Here is a 24,017-nt window from a genome sequence, read left to right on the forward strand (position 1 = left end):
CTTCTCCGACTATAGAAACGTAAAAGACAACGTTACAAACAGGTTACACCCCCCGGGTATCTTGCCAACATTGTCGCCTCCAGCAGATCCGAGGAAGTATTCATCAACAAGTTATGCGCAGATGCCGCTTACACTCCTCACACTACCCAGAAATGGACAAGATGCACCAACACCCACCCAAGATGCCCCTACTGCAACACTAAATGTCAAATCAGATCTCCAAAAGCTTGTTTGTACATGCCCACACATTGCCAAACACCGCCCAAAGAGTTTAACAAACATTATTACCGACACCCTACAACATGAAGCATATACTGGATTAGACGCGTGTCTCTTAGGAACATTTGCCGCTTTTGCAGTTAAGAGCTGTCTGGCGCGAATAGTCTAACTGCGGCAGACCCCGGTGAGGACTTTCAGGCCCCCATAACATGAATCACCTCTTCGAATTCATACCTTCAATAGTAATCCCCTTCCTTCCACCCCTCTCCCCACTTGACGGCATACGACCTCCTTGTTCTAATAAAAGACTCAATCAATCAATCAATCAATCCCCCGAAACAATCAGCAAATGGCACTATAGCCAAATACACTCAAAATGACCATGCTGTCAATGAGCCCTAAAAGCCTTGAAACACGGTACCTTGTAGAGCGTCACGTTGATAGGCTCCTGGTGCAATGGCGAAAAGGATGACCCGTAGCACTCGAAGCACAGGCGTAAAGAGAGCTCTTGACGGGCGATGAAAAGCAGAGTGTCGGGACATACGTCCATTCCTCGTGATATGCATAGCACGTGTTGGATTGCACGTAAGTTGGATTGCACGTGTTGGATTGCATTGCACGTAAGTGGTGGATAAATTTGAACTCCAGGCATTACGGTGAGAAAATATAGCGTGTGTCATTTTTCCGATAATAGAAAGAATATAGCATGCACGTCCACATGCTTACATGTGCGTCGAAGTGTCTGCGTATGTTTTTTACGTTCTAGTGTTCCCGAGAGAAACGCAATACCAGTATTTGTTAACTTGTTTTTCAAAGTTGACTACTACATAAGTTGGATGGTGTATTGAGTATATTGTGAGACACCCTGACCACGACTCTGTGCTCTTCAACACGTTACGGACATTTCCTCGTAATCGGTACATTATCATCAGTGCTAGCTCTCATGGCCCCGGCATCATCATCGCCTGTACATAATCATCATCAGCACTTAATTGTGCTTTTCGTCCGAGTGTCCGAATAAACCGGTCACGCTTTCCATCGTCTCTCAAGTGGTGGAGGGTGCGTTTCGATCCCGCAGTCTACCTCTGCAGCGCCACTCCTGGAGCTCCGTTCGGGCCGCCGTCTGCCTCAGGAGACCATGCCCATGACGCTCGATCCAGCCAGCGCCACGGCTACGCCTCCCCCGCAATGTTTCATCAGCCGCCAGCGAGATCCGCCCGACTTCGCTGGCCTTCGTGGGGATGATGTAGAAGAGTGGTTGGAGAACTTCGAAAGGGTCAGCGCATATAACGGGTGGGACGACAAGCTAAAACGGCTGACTGTCGGCTTTTCCCTCACCGAGATCGCGAAGACGTGGTACCGCAATAACGCGGGACGCCTACCGGATTGGACGACCTTTACAATCGAGATCCGCAAGATTTTTGGGACATCCGCAGCTCGCTCTGAGGACGCGAAAAAGAAACTGGAAGCGCGCGTGCAACACCCGTGCGAAAGCTACACGTATTATATCGAAGATGTTCTCGCACTGTGCCGGAAGGTCAATAAGGATATGTCAGAGTCGGACCGCGTACGCCAGATACTGAAAGGTATTAACCAGTTCGCTTTCACTGCGCTCGCCCTTCAGAACCCAAGAACCGTCTCGGATGTCACCACTACTTGCCAACGTCTTGACGATCTGCAGTCAATCCGCATTCAGCAGGATACATCGGCCACGCGCTTAGGCGACGAAGACCTTCGCGTGCTTATAAGGCAGCTGATTCGGGAGGAGCTTGACGGCCGGGCCTCCGTGTGTGCTTCTGCTCCTGCTCACCACTCAGCAAGCACCAATCTTCGACAGATAATCAAGGAGGAGCTTGCCTGTGTGCCTGGTCGGTCAGTGCCCGATCTTTGCACCCCTTATGCCGTACCGTCCTATTCGGAAGTCGCTGGAAGGCCGCCCCTGCCCTTGGCCCCGGTTACCTCGCAGCCTCTGCCTGGATATGTGGCAACGATCAACCATGCCATTCAGCCGCAGCCTTACTATCGCACGTGGGGACCGCCGAGCCCCGAGTGCCCACCTAACCGGCCAGTGTGTTTCTAGTGCGGAATTCGCGGCCACATTGCTCGGTTCTGTCGCAGGCGTGCACAGGATGAACGGCGTGGCTACGATGGCCTATACGAATTTAATGTAATGCCATTCGGGATGTGCAATGCTCCGGCGACATTTGAACGCATGATGGATTCGGTGCTCAGAGGACTGAAATGGAAGACCTGTTTCTGCTACCTGGACGACGTCGTTGTCTTTTCGTCGACGTTTACAGAACATCCTAAGCGTCTGGACGAGGTACTCACATGCATTTCTAACGCCGGACTTCAACTCAACTAAAAAAAATGCCGCTTTGCTACCAAAACCATCAAGGTGCTTGGCCATGTCGTTAGTAAAGATGGCATCAGACCCGATCCTGAGAAAATCGCTGCCGTTGTCAGCTTTCCTCGTCCCCGCCAACAAAAAGACCTCCGTAGTTTTCTCGGGTTGGCTTCGTATTTCCGCCGCTTTGTCCGGAATTTTGCCCCCATTGCGTCCCCACTGAACCATCTCCTCCAGTCTGGCGCCCAGTACGTTTGGTCCGATGACTGTCAACGCGCTTTTGACGATCTGAAAGCCGCTCTAACGTCTGTTCCGGTGCTCTGCCACTTTGACGAAATAAAGCCCACTATACTCCACACGAATGCTAGTGGCCATGGCATTGGCGGTGTTCTCCTCCAAAGTGATGATAAACTTCGGAAGAGGGTCGTCGCCTACGCAAGCCGTTCGTTGACACCTGCAGAGAAGAATTACACAATCACTGAACAGGAATCCCTTGCCATCGTTTGGGCTGTTCAGAAATTTCGCCCTTACCTTCATGGCCGTCATTTTACAGTGGTGACCGACCATCATGCGCTATGCTGGTTGTCCACCATGAAAAACCTCTCTGGACGCCTTGGCCGCTGGGTTCTCCGCCTCCAGCAGTACGATTTTTCCGTGGCGTATAAGTCAGGGAAGAAGCACATGGACGTCGACGCTCTCTCTCGTTGCCCATTGTCCTCTTTCTCTTCCGATGCGCAGGAGCCCGCCGACAACACACTTTGTTTGGCCCCCGTTATCTCCTCAAACATTGAGGGACGCGTCGATTTGCCGTCGCTGCAACGCGCAGACGCATATTGCGGCCCCATCATTGACTATCTCGACGGTCGTTTAACACCTCCAAACAGCCGTGCGCATCGCCAGCTCAGTAAGTTCAAACTATTTCATGACGTTCTTCACCGGCAAAATTACCTTCCAAATGGCAGAAAATGGGTCCCCGTTGTGCCTCGTACACTCCGGCGCCCTATTCTCGAAGCCTACCACGATGCAGCTACCGGTGGGCACCTTGGTTTTGCAAAAACGTACGAGCGCATACGTAGTCTCTACTTTTGGCCTGGCCTGTCCACTTCTGTTGCCAAATACGTTCGCTCGTGCGCTTCCTGCCAGCACCGCAAGCGCTCAACTACTCCTCCTGCCGGACTACTTCAACCTCTCCCTTGTCCGTCAGAGCCTTTCGGGACCGTCGGCATCGATTTGTTTGGACCACTACCTCCAACGCCGTCTGGATACCGTTGGATAGTTACGGTTGTCCACCATCTGACACGATACGCTGAAACAGCACCAATTCGCTCTGGAACGGCTGCTGAAATCGCTGACTTTATACTGCAAACATTATTTTGCGCCATGGCGCGCCACGCGTCTTCCTCAGCGATCGCGGCAGGGCTGTTCTGTCCGCTGTAGTCGAAGAGCTTCTGCGTGCCTCCAAGACCGTGCACAAGACCACGTCCAGCTACCATCCCCAGACGAATGGATTAACAGAAAGATTCCATCGAACCCTCGCGGACATGCTCTCGATCATCGCAACTGGGATACCATCCTGCCATTTGTGACTTTTGCGTACAATACTGCAACGCAAAAAACGACTGGATACTCACCATTCTTCCTAGTCTTTGGCCGCTCTCCCTCTATTACCTTCGAGTCAACTTTCTTCTATGCTCCTGTCCCCTCTGAAATGTCATCTCGGGAGCAGTACGTTTCACGGCTCGCCCACTGCTGCGAACTCGCACGCAGTCGAACCGAAAGTCAACAACAAGAACGCAAAGCTCGCTACGACGTCGCACATCGCTCTGTTCAATTTCGGCCGGGTGATGAAGTATTGTTATGGACCCCTGTTCGTGTACCCGGTCTGTGCGAAAAATTCCTTAATCGCTTTCTCGGTCCATACAAAATCACAGACCAGACTTCGCCAGTTAATTACCGTGTGACGCCAGTAGAACAGTCGTCAGATCGGCGCCGCCGTGGTACTGAAATCGTACACGTATCTCGCCTCAAGCCGTTCAACCGCAGGACAGAACAATAAGTCGCGGCCAGTTGGCCGCTTCCGTCCGCGGAGGGGTAATTATGTGAGACACCCTGACCACGACTCTGTGCTCTTCAACACGTTACGGACATTTCCTCGTAATCGGTACATTATCATCAGTGCTAGCTCTCATGGCCCCGGCATCATCATCGCCTGTACATAATCATCATCAGCACTTAATTGTGCTTTTCGTCCGAGTGTCCGAATAAACCGGTCACGCTTTCCATCGTCTCTCAATATAGATGTTAGATTTACGGCTTTTAGTACGACGTTAGTCTAGCATGCGCACAGCAATACGGTATAACAAACAATAATATTGAAAAAGGTGGGCACCAGAGGTAGCGAATTTCCATTGGCGACCCTGCTGCTGCATGTTTTGGCGCTCCCCCACTTGCTGTTTACCCGCCAAAAATAGCGGAAGAGGATTAAGAAAAAAAAATACACCATCTTCCCACGTGGGAACCCTGAGGGGATGCAAAGCCGTGGAGTAGTAGCGTGTTAATTGGTTGTTAGAGTAAAGACACGTGTAGTACCGTATTAAATGTCTTTTTTATTTATCGAGTAGTGGGGAACGTTTTGCGGCTTCTCGACCTCGAAGCGAGGAATCCGCTGTTCGACGCTGGCGTTTCGAAGCATTGTCACGTTGCCGAAGGCCATCTGTTTCAAAGCGGCTTCTCGTTCTCGAAGCGAGGAATCCTCTGCTCGACGCGGCATTTTACGTTCGGCCTCGCGAGCTCTCCTCTGTGCAGCCTTGTCTACGGAGGTGCTCGCGGTTTTGACAGTGTGCTGGCTGGCGCTAGTTGACGGTGTGCCAGCCAGTTCGCTGTCGGAATCGTTGGCGTCCATTTCCAGTCATCGGACAGCGCAGTACCGAACAAGCAACTGAGCGGAGGGCGAACGGGTTTATTTGCAGAGCAGAGGGAGGGGAGAGGAGACGCAGCGCGCATGCGCCTGATTGGACAGCTGGTGTGCAGAGGGGAGACGAGGAGCAGCGCGCGTAGCGCACAGGTGGTGTGGAATGGAGGAGCAGCGCGCACTAACGCACAGTTTGTGTGGACAGCAGGAGGGGAGAGAGAGCGGCGTTATCACAGCTGTTGTGGAAAGGAGAGGTGCGGACGCCGGACGACGGAGGGTCGACTAAGAGATGCTTTGCATATAAAAGCCTACCAGCCTGCGTGTATTTATTGGGCATACGCCAGCTACTTTTGTTATTTGCTACCAACTGCTTTTGGCTATCAAGAAATTGTGGTAGACTGATACACATCCTGCGGGTTGTTTCAATTGTGGCTTCTGTGGCAAGCTAACTCTATGCGTGCTAACTATTACTACCACAGGCGGCCACAATATAAAGCATGAGCTATTGGCCTCGAGGACATACCGTGGCGCCACCTACGAGTGACGTCACTTGTAGGACGCCGAATCGTGTTGTCGTCTGCTACAACACATTTCCCGTGCGTATGCGGAAGCGTGTTTTCTTGTTGTGGCCACCGTCTCGCCCCCTCCTTGTGGATTTGATGCAAATTACCAAAAAAAGTTTTCTGTAAACCAAATAATCCAGGCCAGCAATCAGCTACTCGCTTGTTCCTGGCGATACCGCGCGTTTAGGTAGTTGCTACCATCGCGACCTACAGCTCTTACAAACGCAGCCAGCTGCGTATGCCGATAAAAGTACGCTGTAAATTCATTATGAAATACTTGTGACGGTACATGTGTGTGCAAGGAAACACCCTGTAACAGCGACGGAAACGCGTCGCTCACTTATGATCTCACCGCGCGAACTGCTCGTATTGCCTGGTAAATGAATGACTACGTGAGAACGGTGATCACATTGCTTCGCCGCACATGCTTAAAAGTATTGTTATGGTCTGCAGTTTGGCTTAATCAGTGCCTATTTCCCGTGCCTATGTTTTTATAGTCATGCCCGGCTTTGATTAACAATCACTCCCGTAGCCTGTACTCTGCGCGGATGATGTTTACTTTTGGCGACAACTTGTCCGCAATGTATGAACGGTATGAACGCGAGTTTTTAACGCCTTCGAGCGGGTTTGTACAAGGCTATATTTAGTTTTCATTAGGTGCTCGGCGTGGTCATTTATAATTGCAGCGTGTTTTGTATGTTTACAGTGAGCCGGCCTTTCTCAAGCATCAATTTCGAAACTCACGACTGCTCACAGAAGGCGAGGCTGCGTACGAGGGGAAACACATCGTTAATGATTTCGGGTAATGGGATATTTAGAATAGGAGAACCGAGCGTTGGGGGCCCCCAAGGAGCTAGAGGAACCCAAATGCAACACGCGCGTGCACGACGGGAGGGCCTTCCCCAACAGCTCGCAGCCGGCTTCGGATGCACGTAATCGGATGTTGGGAACTTCAGGCTTGGCGTAGCAGCAATTTCATCGCCGTTAGAGTTGCGAGTGACAGTCCCTAACAGAACGTTTCACCGCGCGGGGAACTCTGTAAGCGCGGTGATTTCCGTTGAAGCGATCGACGATCAAGATACCTGCACGGCCTCGGCCGATTCTTGCGCGCAAGCATAGCCATCCTTCGGCCGCTCGCCGCACCGTGCGTGAACGGGCCGGCGCTGCCGGGACCGACCTACGCGGTCGGTCAGCGTAAATCGCGGCAGATATTTGAGCATCGCTTTGAAAACCACAGCTGATGACCCTACCTATCAGAATTTTTCATCACACTAACATCCACTTTCACCAATCTGGAACTTATATTCCACGACTTGTGTGATTTTAAAAAGCGGCGACAAGTTGTTGCTGCCGCATCCTGCGTCGGTTCGAGCCGCACCGTCGGCCGTGCGGGCAGGCACGGCGGGTGCGTGTGCTTCTGCGAGCAATTAACGCTTCACGATTTCCTGCTTTATTCATTTCTTGCAAACAAGGGAAATCTAGAAACTTAACTCGGCGATCGTCGTAGTCCACATTGTTGATCGGGGAAACAAGCCGCTGCTTACGCTTCGGTCGCATACGTAATACACCACCACACTCATGGTGTTTGCGGATAATCTACCACAGCTGATACGGTTATAAAGTCCCCATGAGGCCGAACTGCACTTGACGCACTGAGAATTCACTCCAAACAAAGGAAATTAACATGAAAATACTTTTAGAACGCGCTTCCTAAGCGAAGTGTCACGCGCGGCAAGCCAACTACGCAGCAAGATAGGAATGGTGATCCTACAAGTGACGTCAAAACGATCGCAGCGCCGGCCTCTCCAGTGGTGGGCCTCGCGGCGAATAGGATTTCTAAAAGCGGTTGCTTACGTGCGATATTTCTACAGCAAGAAACGCCTTGTTTCCTTTTTTCGCCTAAGGCTCCACTTAGTCTATTAAGAGAACAACTGTAACTTTCTCATTTGTGTTATCTTGCAAAGAACGGCACGTTCAGAATTATTCATTAAAACACCCAATTTGAGAACTACGGCCGTTGCTTCGGTAAACTCGGAATCTCCTGCATGTCCAAATGTTCGCCCCGCGAAAGCCACCTAGGTCAGAACCAACATTAATGGCCAAGATGTGAAGCCTTGGCCACGTGCGGATTTTATTCGCGGCCACGCCGCTTTTCTGATGGAGGCAAAAAGCGAAACTTCCCGTGTGTACGAAACTTCCGCGCATGCTCAAGATCCCCAGGTGGTAAAATTATTCCTGAGCCCTTCACTACGTCATGCCTCATCACGTGTGTAGCTTAGGTGCGTTATACCCCACAATTAATCAAGTCGCGGCCCGGTGCAGGTGCGAGAAAAAAACTCTCCTCAAGCTCTTCTGTGAATGCGCAGTATGCGGCTAGTAGGGCAATGGTGAGCTGGGCCGTCTGAGGCATGTGCTGGGGGGGGGGGGAGAAGAGATAAATTGTCAGGGAAGGAATATAGACACCCCGCCGCGATTCTCCATATTCACACTAGGTTCTCAATATTTAAAACTACCCGAAAGTCGCCGACTATTGACTGACGTTCGATACGCCGGTGAAGCAGGCGTTCAACTTCGCCCGTTCATGTGCCTCGCGTACAGTGAAGCAAAGGCCAAGGTCGGCCAGCCCGCGTAGCGATATAGCGGGGGATCACAGCTGTCTCTTTCCTATCGCTTCGCTCCCCGGGATGCTCCCAGTGAGCTAAGTGATATGAAAGAAAAAAAGTCAAGCATTTCCCAAGTAAGAGGGAAGATGGCAAAGTACGAATGCCCGAGTTGGCCCGAAGTTACCCGAAGTTACCCGATTTGATCCGGAGGGGCGCTATGTTAAAGTCTTTGGCATTCGCACGTTACGTACCTCTCACTTGGGAAATGCTTGGGAAAGCGCCCTCGAGCGTCGGAATGCGGAGCCGACGAGCGAGCGCCCTCACGCGGACGGAACGCGAAGCGAACCGGCACAGCGGCGCGCCGCCCGCAGCTAAGCCGAGCAGGAGACCATTGCTACGCCGAGACCGTTGCTACGCACGCTCTCTCTCCTCCTCCGCGCCGTTGCTAGGGGAGAGGGGGAGCGCGGACGGCGGGAGAGACGCGCGCGAAGGCGCAGTACCGGCGAGGGGGAGATGTCACGCGAGGGGGAGAGGCACGCGCCGAGGATGAGTGCAAACCTATCGGGGGGAGAGGCGCGCCAGCTGCAGAGCACGTGATGTCACGGCGCGAGGGGGAGGGGGGAGCAGACGGCAAAGGCGCCAGCGCGCGGTCACGTGGAGTGTGACGTCACGGTGCGAGGAGCGGTGCGGAGCCGGTGCGGGGCGCGCGCAGCCACGGCGCGGGAGGGCGGAGCGCGCGCAGTCACGTGGGGTGTGACGTCGCTGCGCCGTTGCTACAGACGCTCCCCTCCGCTCCTCGCGCCGTTGCTAGGGGAGAGGAGGAGGCGCACTGCGGACGGCGGATAGTTCGGGGTCGCTTATAAAGTACATTCGTACTTAAAACACGTATCTCCTGCTGCCCGCTGAAGGTCGATGCGATGCAATGAATAACACTAAAAGATGTAGAGTATGAGAGCTTTCCATCTAGGAATATTACACCCTTTAGTTTGCCGACGGCGATGGTTCAACTCATTTTTTGCGTGTAAAATCAATACGCGAAGGAATGCAGTCAAAGCTGTACAAGTCAAAGTCCAAACTTTGATTTTAACCTTCCGTGGGAAGCTATGCGTACAACAATCATCTTCGTTAGCCGGAGGAGTACATGATATGCAACATCCAAGGCAGGCAAACGTCACATTTGACGGAATAGAGTGACCGTATTGTTTCCCCAGCTGGAGAGCCTTGGAAAACTTCAACATACAGCCATGTATAGCAGCATTTTTAAGCACTGGGTAAATATTTCAGAGATGCAGCGATGGCGTAGAGGTAGAGCATCCGCCTCACGTGCAGGACCGTGGCTCGAATCCCGGTGCCGGACAATTCCCACCGGATTAAAAAAAAATCCGCGTATTGATGGAATCACACCCAGGCGCTTGGGGTGCGGCTTGACCCCGGCGACCATTGCCGGCAATGCACTCCCTCACCGGAGCAGGATTGGCCACCCTCGTGTAGTAACGGCTACAACCTCCCATGAATACGCCAATTAACCCACGGCCCTCTGTCCCCAGCGGCTGCGAAGCAACTGACCACGGCGGCGGTCAGACCTGTGACGCAGCAGAGGGGGCTAAGAATCCCTGGATGCGGACAGGCCGCCAATGGACTCTGAACCTGGCAACGCCTAACGCGCGAACCTTATCTAGCGAAGCGAGTCTCGAGGTGTTGTTCGAGGAATTATAGGGCATTAAATGGGATGCAATAGGGCTTAGCGAGGCTAGGAGAGCAGGCGAAGCCTTTACGGTGCTCAAAAATGGACACGTCTTATGTCACCGGGGTCCAGACGACAGAAGAGAACTAAAAGTGGGACTTCTAGTCAATAAAAGCATAGCCCGATACATAGAAGAACACTATTGCATTAACGAAAGGGCAGCAGGTCTTGTAATTAGGCTCAATGAGAGGTGAAAGCTCAAGGTGGTGCAGGGCTACGCACCCACATCCAGCCACGACGACCAAGCAGTGGAACGCCTCTGTGAAGATGTGGAATCGGCAATGGCTAGAGTAAAAACACAGTATACCGTAGGTCTACAGCTACCATCATCCTCCATAGGGAGAGCAGTAAAATACCTATAAGGAAGGGTGTCAGACAAGGAGTCACAATCTCTCCAATGTTATTCACAGCATGCTTACAAGAAGTATTCAGAACGTTGGATTGGGAACAGGTGGGAGTAAGGGTTAATGGAGAATACCTCAGTAACCTCAGATTTGCTGATGACGTTGCCTTGCTAAGTAACTCGGGGGACGAATTGCAAAGCATGCTTTCCGCACTGGGCGAACAGAGTAGAACCCTGGGCCTGAAAATTAATATGCAGAAAACTAAAGTAATGATCAATAACCTCGGGACAGCACAGCAGTTTGAGATAGGTGGTTACTCAGTGGAAGTGGTAAGCGAATATATCTACTTAAGCCAAGTTGTGACCCCAGATCCCAACCACGACGCAGAGATAATTAGAAGGATCAGAATGGGGTGGGGTGCATATGGCAGACATTCTCAGATAATGAATAGCAGCCTACCATTGTCACTGAAGAAGAAAGTGTATGACAGCTGCATCTTACCGGTACTCACCTACGGGGCAGAAACCTGGAGGCTCACTAAGAGGGTTCAACTTAAATTGAGAACGACTCAGCGGGAAATGGAGCGGAAAATGATAGGTGTAACATTAAGGGACAAGAAGAGAGCGGAGTGGGTCAGAGAGCAAACTGGTGTTAAAGACATATTAGTAGAAATTACGAAGAAGAAATGGACTTGGGCAGGGCATGTAATGCGAAGGCAAGATAACCGCTGGTCATTGAGGGTAACAGAGTGGATCCCTGAGAAGGCAAGCGTTGCAGGGGGCGGCAGAAAGTTAGATGGGCAGATGAGATCAAGAAGTTTGCAGGGATAAATTGGACACAGTTGGCACAGGACAGAGGTAATTGGAGAATAATGGGAGAGGCCTTTTGTCCTGCAGTGGGCGTAGATAGGCTGGTGATGAAGATGATGATGATACCGTAGTTATGGGGGACCTCAATGCTAAAGTAGGCAAAAATCCGGCTGGAGACAAGGCAGTTGGGAACCATGGTCTGGGCTGTAGAAATAGCAGGGGGGACCTACTAGTTGAGCTTGCAGAACGGAATAACTTACGTATAATAAATACCTTCTTCTGTAAACGGGAGAGTTGGAAGTCGACCTGGAGGAGCCCGAATGGGGCGCATAAAAATGAAATAGACCTCATATTATGCGATAACCCTGGCCTCGTGCAGGATGGGGAAGTACTCGGAAGGGTAAGGTGTAGTGACCACCGCATTGTAAGATCTCGAATTAGGCTAGATCTGAGGAGGGACCACCACAAGCTAGTACGAAAGAAGCCGATAAATGAGCTAACAGTAGGACGTAAAGTAGAAGAATTCAGGATCGCGCTGCAGAACCGATATTCAGCTCTTAACGAGGAAGCCGAGCTTACAACACAGGAAGCCAGCGACAACCTTACACGTATTATCACGGAGTGTGCAGTAGAAGTCGGGGGCACTATGGCTACACAGGATACTGGCAAACGTTCAGAGGAAACGAAAGATCTAATTAGGAAACGGCAAACCATGAGAATCTCCATCGCAGCTGACGGAATAGAACTAGAGGAGCCTTCGAAGTTAATCAATAAGCGCAAGACAGCTGAGATACGGAAGTATAATATGGAGAGGATCGAATACGCTGTAAAGAACGGAGGTCGCCTGAAAGCTGTGAGGAGGCGTCTTGGCGTGGGGAAAAATCAGATGTATGCACTTAAAGATAAGCAAGGCAATGTCATCACAAATAGGGACAAAATAGTCACAGTGGCCGAGGAGTTCTACAGGGATCTGCACAGTAGCCGGGACATCCACGATAATGCCGAACCAGACAGTAGCTCAGAGGAGATAGACATCCCACCAGTAACGACCGAAGAAGTAAGGAAGGCTTTGAAAGAAATGAAAGGGGGCAAAGCACCTGGTGAGGATTAGATAACAGCAGAGCTCTTGAAGGATGGCGGAGCAATTGTACTTGAAAAACTGGCAAACCTGTATACGCAATGCCTAATGACCGCAATAGTACCGGAATCTTGGAAGTACGCGAACATCATCCTAATCCATAGGAAAGGTAACATGAAGCGCTTGAAATATTACAGGCCGATCAGCTTACTGTTAGTCGTCTACAAGGTACTTACCAAGGTAATCACTAACGGAATTTGTGCAACCTTAGATTTCAGTCAAACTAAAGAACAAGCAGGGTTCTGTAAAGTCTATTCAACAATGGACCATATTCACACGATAAATCAGGTGATAGAGAAGTGCGCTGAGTATACTGAACCCCTATATATAGCCTTCATAGATTATTAGAAAGCATTTGACTCGGTCAAAACCCTAGCAGTCATTCAGACATTACGGAACCAGGGGGCAGATGAGCATTATGTAAGAATACTAGAGGATATCTACAATGAGTCCACAGCTACCGTCATCCTTCATAAGGAGAGCAGTAAATACCTATAAGGAACGCTATCAGACAAGGAGACACAATCTCTCCAATGTTATTCACAGCATGCTTACAAGAAGTATTCAGAACGTTGGATTGGGAACAGGTGGGAGAAATGTTTTAGTGAGAATACCTCAGCAACCTCAGATTTGCTGATGACATTGCCCTGCTAACTAACTCGGGGGACGAATTGCAAAGCATGCTTACCGCACTGGACGAACAGAGTAGAACCGTGGGCCTGAAAATTAATATGCAGAAAACTAAAGTAATGATCATAGCCTCGGGACAGCACAGCGGTTTGAGATAGGTGGCGAGGCAGTGGAAGTGGTAAGCGAATATATCTACTTAGGCCAAGTTGTGACCCCAGATCCCAACCATGAGGCAGAGATAACTAGAAGGATCAGAATGGGGTGGGGTGCATATGGCAGGAATTCTCAGATAATGAATAGCAACCTACCATTGTCACCGAAGAAGAAAGTGTATTACAGCTGCATCTTACCGGTACTCACCTACGGGGCAGAAACCTGGAGGCTCACTAAGAGGGTTCAACTTAAATTGAGAACGACTCAGCGAGCAATGGAGCGTAAAATGATAGGTGTAACATTAAGGGACAAGAAGAAAGCGGAGTGGGTCAGGGAACAAACAGGCATTAAGGACATATTAGTAGAGATTAAGAAGAAGAAATGGACGTGGGCAGGGCATCTAATGCGAAGGCAAGATAACCGCTGGTCATTAAGGGTAGCAGAGTGGATCCCTAGAGAAGTCAAGCGTTGCAGGGGGCGGCAAAAAGTTATATGGGCAGATGAGATGAAGAAGTTTGCGGAGATAAATTGGTCACAGTTGGCACAGGACCGAGGTAAAGGGAGAATAATGGGAGAGGCCTTTGCCCTGCAGTGGGCGTAGATAGGCTGATGATCATGATGATGATGATGAAATATTTCAGATGGACATAAAGCTGCGGTAGAGTAATACGTTTTGTTGAGACACTAGAAAATTTTTAGAGACGTTTAAGGAAGATACTCTCTTCCCTGTGTGTTTCGTTTCTTGTGAGTATTTTGGCGTTTAAAAACGCCATAAAATTACAACCTGGTAAAACGAAAATACCTACAAAGTTTATATCGCTGAAATAAATTTAGGCCACCACAGTACATTATACGCAGCAAAACAGATATTAACACACTTTCAAACTTTCCGTCGCGCTAAGCATCTTATGGCGCATTGTGCAAATAACTAACTGTGACGAGGGGTGAAGTAATGTTTTGATGGCTGCGAGGAAATGATGAAAAATCCTAATTTTTTTCAAGTGGTTGTGCGGTCTGCGGTTGACAATCAAACGACCATGTCGCGTTATATTGTTGGGCAAGTTGAGCAAGTGGCTTACGAATCGTCCTCACTCATTTGTTGGCTCAATTCTGTAAACATTTTCCAATTCTGTAGTGTAATATCAGTAGCCCTTCTCATTGGTTAATCTCAGACCGATATTCACGTATGCGTTTGTCTTCAAAAATTAATTTGTCAGTCTATATTCTAAAATTGTGTAATCGAACACCTTATCAAGATATTTTTCAGTGATTATGTGTTTTCTAATGTAAATTATTCCACTATAAAGGTATTTCAATATTTCAAAGCAAATATACGCGAAGAAACGCAGCTTTTTCGCGTGGCCCTGCACGAATATCTTTAAAAATTTGAGTCGCTGGCTAATGCACTGGGTGGCCCTGTAATGCACCAGGGGTGTGTATTCAACTAACATATTCCTCGGTACGTGGCCTGCATAGAGCAAGCATAGTGACTAGTATATCTATTATACTTTACAAATGTCATAGGGGAGCTGGTGGCTAATACATGGCAGGACTAGTGTCAGTGATTCAAGCCACAAATATTCCTGTACTGAAACCTCCAGTATCCGTGCAAGAAATTACGACTCATTGGTGTATTCTGTCTGTATAAAAAACGACAGCCCCACAGCCTTCGGGAGCACCGCAACTACTGTCCATAATTTTTGTAGGCTTGGAGGAGGAGGAGGAAAAAACTTTATGTAGTCCAAAGAAGAGGCCTATTCAGGCCCGTGGCGCCTTAGTCGACGGGCAAGTTATGTTGACTCCTGGCGGCGTCTTCGGCCCTTTGGACGGCCCACTGCTGGATGTCAGTATTTTCGCTGCGTAGCGCGGTCACCAATTACTCTTTACTAGTTATAATAAATGTGCCTTTGTTATTGCTATAATCTTGTTTCTGAACACTGGGGCATTCCCATAACATGTGAGTCATGCTTGCAATTTCGGGGCAGTGCTTGCATTTTCCGTCGTGTATATCCGGATGGAAGTGCCTGTAAAGGCCTGGATTAGGACACGTTTTCGTCTGGAGGCGTCTCCACGCGACGTCTTGCTTCTTGGTGAGCGAGGGGTGGGCAGCCGGGTAGGTTCGTCTTTCCCATTTGTAGTGTTCGAGCACGTCTCGGTAAGCACAGAGGCGATCCTTGGCGTTATCCATTGATTGTGAGCCGGGTTGCGGGGACCCTCGGTGGGTAAGATTTCGAGCAGCCTCATTGGCCCGTTGATTGCCTTCTAGTGCCGCGTGTGCGGCCGTCCATATCAACGTGGTTGTGGCGTTTTGGTTTGTCTCGCGGGGGGAAAGAACCCTTAACGCCACGCCGGAAATTCTTCTTCGTGCGAAATTGCGGATCGCTGGCTGGGAGTGGCTAACGATTTTCCGCGCTTGGGTCGTTGCTAGGGCTAGTGCAATGTCCAGTTCTTCGCCCTCCTCCGGGTGTTTGCTTCGGATGGAGCAGGCGGCTAGAACTTTGTCCGAGTGGTCAGTGACGACCACGTTGTTCGTAAGTGGCCGCGTCTGTATAAACGGTGTGCGGATCCTCTCGAAGTTGTTTCTTGAGCGCCTGGGCTCGCAGCTGTCTCCGCTTCTCGTTGTTGAGCGGGTGCGTATTCTTGGAAAGAAGTGGAACGCTGATGCCTTTCCGTAGTTCGGCGGGGACGGAGAGCTTGTCGCTGAAGATTGTCTCGTATGGAATGCGCAGGCTATCCAGTAGGTGTCTGCCGGTGGCCGTCTTGGTGAGGCGTTCGAGGTGCGAAGTGCGTTGCGCCTCGATGAGTTCTTCGCGCGTGTTGTGTACACCCAACACGTCGAATTTCTCGTTTGGGGTGCATATTGGCATTCCGAGGGCTTGCTTGTGTGCACTCTTGATGAGGCTGTTGATTTTCTGCTTCTCTACCTGTTTGAGGGGTAGGAACGAGGCTACATATGTAACCCTGCTAATAACAAAGGCGTAGAGGAGCCTTAGCAGCGTCTTTTCTTTCATGCCCCTGTTCTTGCTGGCAATCCGCGTAATTAGTCACGTGATTTGGTGTGCTGTCTTTTCTAGGTATTGCACGGTCTTGCCATTGTGCCCGTTGGCTTGCAGGTGCAGGCCGAAGACTCGTATTTCGGACACCTCGGGGATCAGAGTTCCTCCCACTTTTGGCGTTATGCTGTGAGTCTGGGGCCCGCACTTGGGTTTTCTGCTCCTGTGTGTGGCTGGTAGGTAAGCTGCTCCGATTTTTCGAGGGAGCACGAGAGGCCTAGGGTTTTTGTGTGTGCCTCGACAGCGTCGATGGCCTCCTGGAGGCGGTCTTGTATGTCGCCGTCTCGGCCGCCCGCAGTCCACAGCGTGACGTCGTCTGCGCAGATGCTGTGGTTTACTTCGTCAATAACCTGCAGCCTGTTGGCAAGTTCAATCATAGTGGCGTTGAACAGGAAGGGAGAGAGTACTGAGCCCTGAGGCGTCCCTGTGCTCCCCGTGGGGGTCTCCGGCGATGCGTGTGGCCCCACCTTGAGTTTCGCCGACTTGGACATGAGAAATTATCTGATGTAGTCATATGTTTTTTTTCCTGTCGTTGGGCTCTGGAGGCTTCGGAGTATGGACTCCTGCTTCAGTCTGTCTAAGGCTTTGGTAAGGTCTAGTGCGACTATTACGCGGCCGTCCGCGGGTGCCGTGTCTTTGGTATTAATTATTTGGTGTTGCAGCTGTAGCATAACATCCTGGGTCGACAAACCGGCCCTGAAACCCAACATAGAGTGCGGGTAGAGCTTGTTGTCCGCCATGTGGTCGTTTATTCTGTTCAGGACCATATGCTCTAGAAGTTTACCAAGGCACGACGTGAGGGAAATCGGCCTGAGATTGTGTACACTGAAAGGTTGCCCCGGCTTGGGTATCAGCCGCACTCATGCCTTCTTCCATTGCTTGGGTAGCGTCGCCGTGTCCCAGCATTAGTAAAGTAGTCGACTAGGAGTTCACATCCTTCATCTGCGAGGTTCCGCAGCATCTTGTTGGTAATGCCGTCCGGGCAAGGGGATGAGTTTGGTTTGAGGCCTACTAAGGGTGCCCTAAGTTCCTCCATGGTGAAGGGCTGGTCGAGTTTTGCATTCGGAATGCCTGTGTAATCCCCATGCTCGACTGCGGGATGTTCTGGCGTGTATATGTCCCGCGACTCTCGGATGGTCTCATTTACGTCTCCCCGATTGTGCGTATGGAGGAGTTTCTCCTGACCCCGGCATTGCTAGGTCTTGCTTTTGGTGGGGTCTATTAGCGTCACTAAATAAAGGGTGTTATGAGTATCGGCACTCTTTTCTCCCATTGTCATGTTCCGCCGGGATTTCCATTGGTCGGTCGGCACCACGTGATGTTTGCTTACATATGGGCGCAGCCATTTTGTTTTTAGGCGCCTCTCCTCTCTCTCTCTCTCTCGGCTGCGCGGGCGCTAGAGCGTCCGGTCGCACTCTGCCCGTCACAACCAGCGGCGGTTTCGTTTGGAGAGATGGCAACACTGCAAGCCAGAAACAAAATTGCCCCCAGACGCCTCCTGGTGCGCGAAGTGGCGGTACTGTTAAGCGTAGCTTATTTAGTGACGCTAGGGTCTATCAGGTGCCTTAATAAGTTCTACGCCTTAGTCGTACTCATTTGGAGCTCCGTGCGCTCGCATAGCGCGTGCTAGTTTTGCAGCGCGAGCTTGTCAGCATACTCTTGTATTTCTAGGTTGAGCTTCGCTATGCGTCTTTTAAGCGGGCGGTTGCGTTTAGTTATCGCGAGCCGTTTCTGAAGGCTCTCTTTGGTCTCCCACATGTGTAGGAGTCTGGAATCTGCCTGTTGGAGCCCTTCTTCCTCTGGAACGGTTGTAGTGGCTTCCTCTGCCCGTCTCTTAATTTAAGTCGTCCATTCTGCAATGTCCTCAATGACGCTATGTACGACTCGGGGGCATTGCCTGAATTTATCCCAATCAGTGATTTTGCATGCCACACCTCCGGGTTTGGTGGGACCCGCTGCTATTTGAATGGCCGTAATGACGTCATCGCTAGCGAGGTCCTGGCGCAGGTTACTCCATTCGGCGCTGTTTTTTTTGGCGAGGTTTCTAACGAATTCGAGACCCGGTTTCGTGTCTCTGGTGACTCTGTTCCCCTGTCGCGTAGGTTGGCTTAAATCCGTCATCAAAGGCAAACCCTTTCTCTCTGTATCTGCCCACAAGTTCCTGCCCTTAATAAGCTGGCAGGAACATTAATCGCCTTAATGGAGGGTGGGCCGCGTTAAAATCTCCGAGTATTACCAATGGGTGCCCCTGGCTATTTCAATCGTCTTGCGGAATAGGTTCGCAAATCTGCGCTGCTTATTGGGGCTACTGTATAAGTTTAGGACGAACAGACTAGTTTCGTGTCGTTTGGATGTGGCAAAGATTTCTAAGAGAACGTACTCGACGGTGGTTTCTTCGGTGTCGTGCTGGAGCGTGGGTAAATGTCTTCCAACCAAGGCGGTAACCATGGCCGGGTTGCTTGTGGCATTGAGGTCTATGAAGGCACTGTAGCTTTTAGGCTTGGCTTTGCCCCCTGTTTCCTGCAAGGCTATTATGTTGGGAGGCGTCTGGTGTGTGCCTAAGTATAATTGTGCGTTGCTTCGCTTTTTTCTGAAGCCTCTGCAGTTCCACTGCCATATGAGGTACTGCGGATATTTAGTTGTCTGCGTCACCATGGCAGCTGTAGTCGGCGATCCTGAGCGCATCTTCTGATCTGGGTCTGTTGTAGCGTTTGCTATGCTTACATTTCTTATCCATCAGAGTTGCATCCATTCGGCTCATTCTGCTGCTCATCTGTCTTACTGATGTTTCTATCTGGCTAAACCTGTCGCTCATACCTGCTTGGGCGCGGTTTACTATTGCTTGCATCGGCGCTATAGATTCCGATATGGCCGCCCTCAACTCGGCCCTGATGGGTGTGGCGAAATCCTTGAGTTTTTTCTCGACTTCTTCCTCTAGTGCTGCCCGTTCACACCCCTCCTTTGTTCGTTTGCGAGGAGGGTCGGGGTCTTCGCCTAATTTGTTGTTGTTTCCTCGGGTGGGTGCCTGCCTCGTTCATAGGTGTAGGCTCTTCGTTGGGTTTGGATGCTTGTGCGTTTGTGCTTTTGGTCTGAGATGTCACGGGAGCGGTCTCTTTTCCTCTTTTGAGTGCTGCTAGTTCCATTTTAAGCTCCGTGTTCTCTTGCAGGACTAACTCTAATAGTTGCCGAACGCGGGCGAGTTCGGATTGCGCATTCTGTTGTGTGTTCGGGGCGGGTATCTCTATCGGTCTAACATTACCTTTTTGGGAGACCGTGCTAACCCAGCTCACCTTTTCTTTCGGAGTGCTTGGATGGCCGCCTTCACTGCAGTAGTCGTTGGCCTGATCCTCCCGTGGTAAGCGCCTCGCATCCCGGGATACGTTTGGAGTGGTCGCCTGACTTTGATCCTTGCGGATGCGGCTCCCTTGTCTCGAGAGTCGCGGGTCTTCGCGGCTCTCGGCCCTCGACTTGTGGTTTCCACTTCCGGGTAGACGGGGCAACGATATGGATCGGTTCTTCCTCGTCGTCGACGGACTTCTTCCACGTTCTCGCTCTTTGGTGTGCTGTGGTCTCCTCGTGGAGCTTCTGCTTCGTCCGTCTCTTTCAGCTTGTCGGAGCTTCTTTTCCCACTGACGTCGCTGGAGCAGGTACGGGGTCTGGAATCTCTGGTGGCACTTCTTGTCGCCAGTGAGATGATCTTTACCGCACAGGGCGCATTTCGGTTCGCATGCGTGGTTTTCGGGCGGTAGTTGCATGCCGCAGACCTTGCAGTACGTGGTTTCAGGTTTAGGGCACACGTCGGATCTGTGCCCAACTTTTCCGCAGGCTTCCCAAATTTTATGCGTTTTCTTGTGTAGGTAGCATCGCATTTCTGCTCCTCGATAATAGACGTAATAGGGTACTTTACTTCCTTCGAAGAGGGGGATGACCGAACTGGATTTGCCCATGTGCCTTGCTTGGAGCATCGTGGGATTCTTGTTATATACGAGGCTTTTAGTGATGTCTTCCGGGGTGTCGTAGTCTTTGATATTGCGTATCACTCCCGTGGAGGTGTTTTCCGGGGGTGCCGCATACACCATAGCTTCATAAGTTGCTCCGCGGGCGGGGAGTTCCCGGATCTTGACATAAGACTCCGCGCGGATTACCGAGGGAGTGCTGATCACGAAGGTGTTTTGCTTCTGGTTTATGCGTAAAATATCATCCGCCGCTTGCGTGGGTTCAAGTCCTGTCGCCCTGGTAATGCATTCGCGTAGTTGCGCTTCACTCAGTTCGGAGACATGAGGCCGTTTCACGGTCGGACAACAATTTTAAGGTCCTCTCGCGGCAGGTGCGGAGGCAGTGGCGTTTTGTTTTTTGCTTTGTTAGCTGTCCTAACTGTTGCTCGGGGGTTGTTGATCCCGGTAGCCTGGCCATGGCGGCGCGCCTTTGTGTTGTCTAGCCGCTGGTTTAGCTTCTCCAGCTCCTTGCGGCGCAGTTTCTTGTAGCTTTCGAGCCACCCATGGTATTGTCGGCTGAAAGCGGCTCACCTTCGACTTCCATGGCCCTTGGGTAGAGGCGTCTTGAGGTCTGGCTGTGGTTTTCGGGCGGGGCTTGCCCGTCATCGGCCCTCTCCACGGCGGGCATGGCCGAACACGCCGGCGGTGGCGGCCGGCGTTCGGCGTTGGGCATAGCGCGGCGCTCGGCTGTCACTTGTCCAAAGGTGGTGAAAACTCACTAAGGGAGACACAGGTAGTCCAGTGGGACGTGTCCGGTGTTGCGGATGGTCCTTAGGAAAGGTTATTCACACCAGAAAGGCACTTGTAGTGAAAATTTCCGCCGAGAGAGTTTGAAAAACACGGAGCCCATGCGAAGGTACGTTCGTACTGCTCGGCTCCCTAGCGGCGAAAAAAACGTAGGCTTGGAGAAAATTTCTTTTTATGTCGGGTGACATTGCATTCAGTAAACAGCGGATTGTTATGCGCAATGTAAAATTTTAACATTCCCGATATTGATTCTGATGCTTCTTCAAATCAAAATATTAAAAGTGAGATCTCCAATTTTAAGCTTCCTCAGCCGTCCTTCTTTATTTTTCAACAGTTGTCATATATTTCACAAAGAAAAGCGGTTTTTAAGAAATTTCGGTGACAAGAAGGCAATCTCTGTATGTATAGGCTCACAAGAATGTGGTGCTTTAACTGCGGCATTGAAGTAAAAGCTTAGTGAACCTCGCTGCCACTTAAAATAATCGTACATCATACTTTGTGGTAACATAGCGACTGTCTGGAAATGGTCTTTTTATGGCATTTATTTATGCACCCAAGTGTTGCGAAAGCAATCGAAATGATCCCATTGCTTTATCAAAGCAACAAAGCATAGCCGACTTAAAATTTTCAAATGTCTCAAGCATTCATAAGGATCTCAGCTGAATAAATGGCTATACAAACCGGAGATGAGCATGTACTGGGAATTCTAATACTGCTAGAACAATGTTAACCGCTGAAAGCGTTACATATTAGATGCGTGTGCTTCCATTACAAAAATGCTCTTCCCAAATCTCTCTATATGTAGCATTTAATGCGAATGTTTTTCGAAATATAGTTAGAAATTATATTCTGCTTCTTCTAAAAAAATACTTTGTTGTATAGAATCAACAGTTTGCCTTACTTCCTTTCAAAACCTTTCATGATCTGGGGCTGCAAACCTGCAAAAGAGTTCCGAAGGTGTAATTTTCGCGAGTTAAAAAAAATGTGCGCTGCTCCACTTCAGTGACAACGGTGGGCACATTTGCCGTCTTGTTGTTCACCAGGGAAACTGGCATGATGCAAGCCAACCGTACCATCTACATCTCCAAGTATCAGGCTGACGAAACAAAGGAGCGTGTTGAGATGTTCAGCCGTGCAATAGAACCTCTAACCAGGAATGTAGCCGCAACATTGCAACGTTTCAAAGGAGCACTGCTACCCCATTACGAGGCACTTCAAGATGGAAAGCAAAAGCATGGTCGACGACAGTGCCTCGACGTCGGTTGTGGTCCTGGCAGGTATCGTACTGTTTAATATGAAAGAAGAAAAAGCATTCCCGACGAGAGTGCCTCGACGTCGGTTTTGGTCCTGGCATGTATCGCATTGTTTAATATGCGTCACAAAGAATATAAACAGTTTGTTCTGAAGACAGGCGCAAGGAAAATGTTAAGGGTTCAGTTAGGACATTCATTTGCATTAACTGGCTGAAATCTGCTCTTCATAAAAAGTCGTTGGCCATGTATGTTTTGATTCTCAAGGTTTTATTTCTCGCTATCAGCACTAGCTTTCTTAACCCACAGGCACCTGCCATAGATATTTGCGCAACAAATAGAAAAATTCTGACAATGCGCACGGCACAGTGTGGAGCATTCCGCTACCGTTACTTGAAAAGAGAGGACAAAACGTGTGTTTTTGGAGGTTAAAGCATCGGTGTCCCCAAAGGCATCACATTTGCATGGCTGCCTGACTGTCCATTCAAAGGTCTTTTTATGGCTGTACTGATGCAACACATCCAGCCTAGAAAAAAAAACTTAGGCAGAAGCTGCTTTTTTTCACCTTGCCCATAAACTCAAGGATCAGAACAGTTAGGAGACCTGTTGCAATTAAATGTTATTTACTCGTCCGTACGAAGTAACGTAATGTCACCCAGAAAACAACTATCAGGTCTTCAAAAACAACCATCCAAGACCGACAGGAATTGCAACGCTTCTGATTATTATTGTACCCTCAATCCTCCTGCAGGGGATCACAATTTGTTTCCTGAGAACAAGGGAGTTCATGTAATTGATTTCTTGTGTTAGTGAGCGGTGATGTTTTCTCCCGCACGTATCTAATTCTGTGTGGTTTTTCTGAAAAATGTTTCGCTCGTAAGCCATCCTGTAATTTGGAGAATGCATATCCATATAATTTTCGAAGCGTGGTACGGATGTACTAACCGCCATTTTGCAGAGCTGCTGTTGCTGCTGGTGATCGAAACAATCACAGCATACAAAACCTTTGTGAAATTTGTCGAATTAGTTTAATTTGCAAGGCAGTGAGTTTCTTTTATTCGTTCAAATGATGTGCCCACAGTGAAATTCTGTATCGGTGCGTATTTTTCTCGTTATTGTTGTCGCCGTCCTTCTTCCCTGCCCGGCGTGTTTTTATATTTCTGGCACTTCGTATTGAAGGAGTGTTCATCGCGCTTCTTAGTACCACATACACGCTGGTAGCACGGCCAAGGCTAGCATCTGAACTAAATGCTAGTTTAGCCATTTCCGTCCCCGAAATTCTCCTTTACTACTATGTACATATCTGTAACCCACGTTTGCGTGTCTAAGTGCACTACTGTATTACTTTCTTCACTTCAGTCAGGAAAAAACATCGTTCTTTCCCCTGTTTGAGATGGGTAGAATGCTCAATTCTTTTTCTAAGGGCAGCACAAGTGACAACTTTCCGTTTTCCCTCTATATTCCCCAATACTCCGTTATTTATTTATTTATCTATCTATTTATTTACACAT

The 24,017-nt window shown here is 49.9% G+C and overlaps 1 protein-coding gene across 4 annotated transcripts in view; it reads left to right on the forward strand.

Annotated features, from left to right (window-relative positions):
• The window catches only part of LOC144151571 (juvenile hormone acid O-methyltransferase-like), a 133,970-nt gene that overhangs the window by 95,659 nt on the left and 14,294 nt on the right, over window positions 1-24,017 (forward strand). For all 4 annotated transcript variants that reach the window (XR_013318903.1, XR_013318902.1, XM_077682673.1 and 1 more), the window contains one exon: window positions 22,300-22,533. Coding sequence is in view for 2 of the 4 variants with exons in the window: in XM_077682673.1 (XP_077538799.1) it covers window positions 22,300-22,533 (234 nt within the window). In the remaining 2 variants the exon portion in view is untranslated. The remainder of the gene's footprint in view (window positions 1-22,299; window positions 22,534-24,017) is intronic.

This window comes from Haemaphysalis longicornis, unplaced genomic scaffold (assembly GCF_048455015.1).
Source record: "Haemaphysalis longicornis isolate Haplotype H1 unplaced genomic scaffold, Haemaphysalis longicornis Haplotype H1 scaffold_9, whole genome shotgun sequence".
Classification (NCBI taxonomy): domain Eukaryota; kingdom Metazoa; phylum Arthropoda; class Arachnida; order Ixodida; family Ixodidae; genus Haemaphysalis; species Haemaphysalis longicornis.